The sequence below is a fragment of the Penaeus monodon genome, chromosome 30 (assembly GCF_015228065.2).
Source record: "Penaeus monodon isolate SGIC_2016 chromosome 30, NSTDA_Pmon_1, whole genome shotgun sequence".
NCBI classification, from domain to species: domain Eukaryota; kingdom Metazoa; phylum Arthropoda; class Malacostraca; order Decapoda; family Penaeidae; genus Penaeus; species Penaeus monodon.
Genome location: NC_051415.1, coordinates 7,632,833 through 7,634,720, shown reverse-complemented (window position 1 = coordinate 7,634,720; position 1,888 = coordinate 7,632,833). Strand labels below are relative to the sequence as shown.

The 1,888-nt window shown below is 40.3% G+C and overlaps 1 protein-coding gene across 1 annotated transcript in view; it reads right to left on the bottom strand.

Moving 5' to 3' along the window:
- Positions 1-1,888, bottom strand: part of LOC119592338 (membrane metallo-endopeptidase-like 1) — a 21,284-nt gene that overhangs the window by 14,574 nt on the left and 4,822 nt on the right. Inside the window, 4 exon segments of the mRNA XM_037941165.1 lie at positions 41-122; positions 317-459; positions 1,144-1,266; positions 1,408-1,472. Of these exon segments, the coding sequence (XP_037797093.1) occupies positions 41-122; positions 317-459; positions 1,144-1,266; positions 1,408-1,472 (413 nt within the window).

Genomic DNA, 1,888 nt, shown 5'->3' with positions numbered 1-1,888 from the left:
CTTGTCCCATTCTCAAAAGACTGTATCTTGAATTACTCACGTAAGGAGATGTAAGTTTCCCAAGCCAGTCTGGTGGCCGCGGAGTCCGAGAGGAGCTCGTTGAGGGCGAGGCGGTGAGGCAGCTGTAGAAGAGAAAACGGTACTTACACTTACGCTCGCATAAACTTACGTAAATTCTCTTTCTGAGCCTAGGCAAACTTGCACTGTCTACTTTACTTAAAATCTTCCAGTATTGGAATTGTCCCATTTATGTGTTTGGAAATGTTTATGGCATTGAATATGCACCTTAAGCAAGCTTAAAAACTAGAACACTGACCGTAAAGTTTGTGTCAAGATCACTTGTTGTATTAACATACTGAGGGTAAATGAGTTTTTCTGACAGACACTCAGTATGAGGCACATAAGCTTGGCTCTCTGAGATCTTGTCCTGGTTTCTTCTTTCGCCGTCGTAGTAGATACCTACGGAGAACGTCACATTTTAAGTTCACATGTCAGCAAAATAATTCATTCCAATATACCGCTAACGTGTCACGATTTTTCATCTGCCTACAAGCTTTTTTTGGTCGTTTCCTTACAATTTGCAAGATTTAGAATTACAAACAGATAAATTATCCTATAATATAACAATAAACAATAAGCTTTAATTGTATATCCTAGCTGCCATTTCTAGCCTTCGGGAGACCAAAGCATGAGTTGACTCGGCCCTTTCCCACTAAGGGGGGGGGGGAGTTGTTATTTATTTGTTCATGATAAAAAATTATGCCTATATAACCCAGATCTCTTTGAGCCCATTTGGACAGCCATTACTGCTGTGGTGGGTGATACTAGAAAAAAAATGGGAAGCGCTGTTAATGATTACTATAGGAAAGAAAATGATTTGCAATGACTTGAATTTTTGGTCAATATTTTACGTATGGATGGGATGGGCAGCGTAGCACTGAGAAAGGATGACATCATGACAGGGTGATGGTATAATGAACGAACGGCAGGGAGATATCTGATTACCAGAGTTTATCACTGTAGATATTCTTTATCAGAAAAGTCGATTGTTTTTTTCTTTAGTAAACGATGTATTTGATTATTGTAATCGATTAAGCCCACCTCTACTATGTTGCATGTGCATAAAAGGGGATCTGTGCTCACCTGTGCCGTCAAAGCTGTGCATGAGCTCGTGTGCGATCATGTGACCAATGCCAGCGAAGTTGACATAATGGGGGACATCGTCGCCATAGAAGAGCGGGGCTGCCATGGCACCGTACGGGATCACTGCAAGTGAAAATTCAATCAGACAGTGGCCGGAAATAAAGTTGTGGGATTAATGCAATCCACATATGCATAGTTTGTTTAATGACGTTAGTTTATCTTATACTTGTTATTTTACTCAAAATGAGTGTAGTTCAAACTCACAGAATTTGTTCATGGCGTAGACGTAGGTACCGTAACTTTTGTAAGGTAGAAGGAACTGATTCCACCTGCAACGAGATGGTTGCTTAAAAAACGATCGCCTGGACATCTTTTTTAAGTGCTCTAAGCCCAAACTGACCTTGAAGATTGTCCCTGCTTTATTACACGATGTTTTACAAGGTCTGTAACACGCGGGAACTAACAGTGAACTTTCTTTGCTGAAAACTAAATACTCTAGCAGCCAAGGCCGTGGAAGCACGCGTCCTGAACCAAAGTTCGCATTTGTGCGGCAGAATGGAGAACTGTGCACTGTGCAGCGAATTTACTATCTTCACTTCGATGAATTGTGAATAAATACCTTACAAAAGCCTTAGGCAAAAGGAATGAAAGGATTTATATCAGTCAAGCTGGAAATCCATTGAAAACTGTTGTTTCGAAAATTAACTGCAGATAAAACAAAAACCTGTCACAAAATATTAAGCAT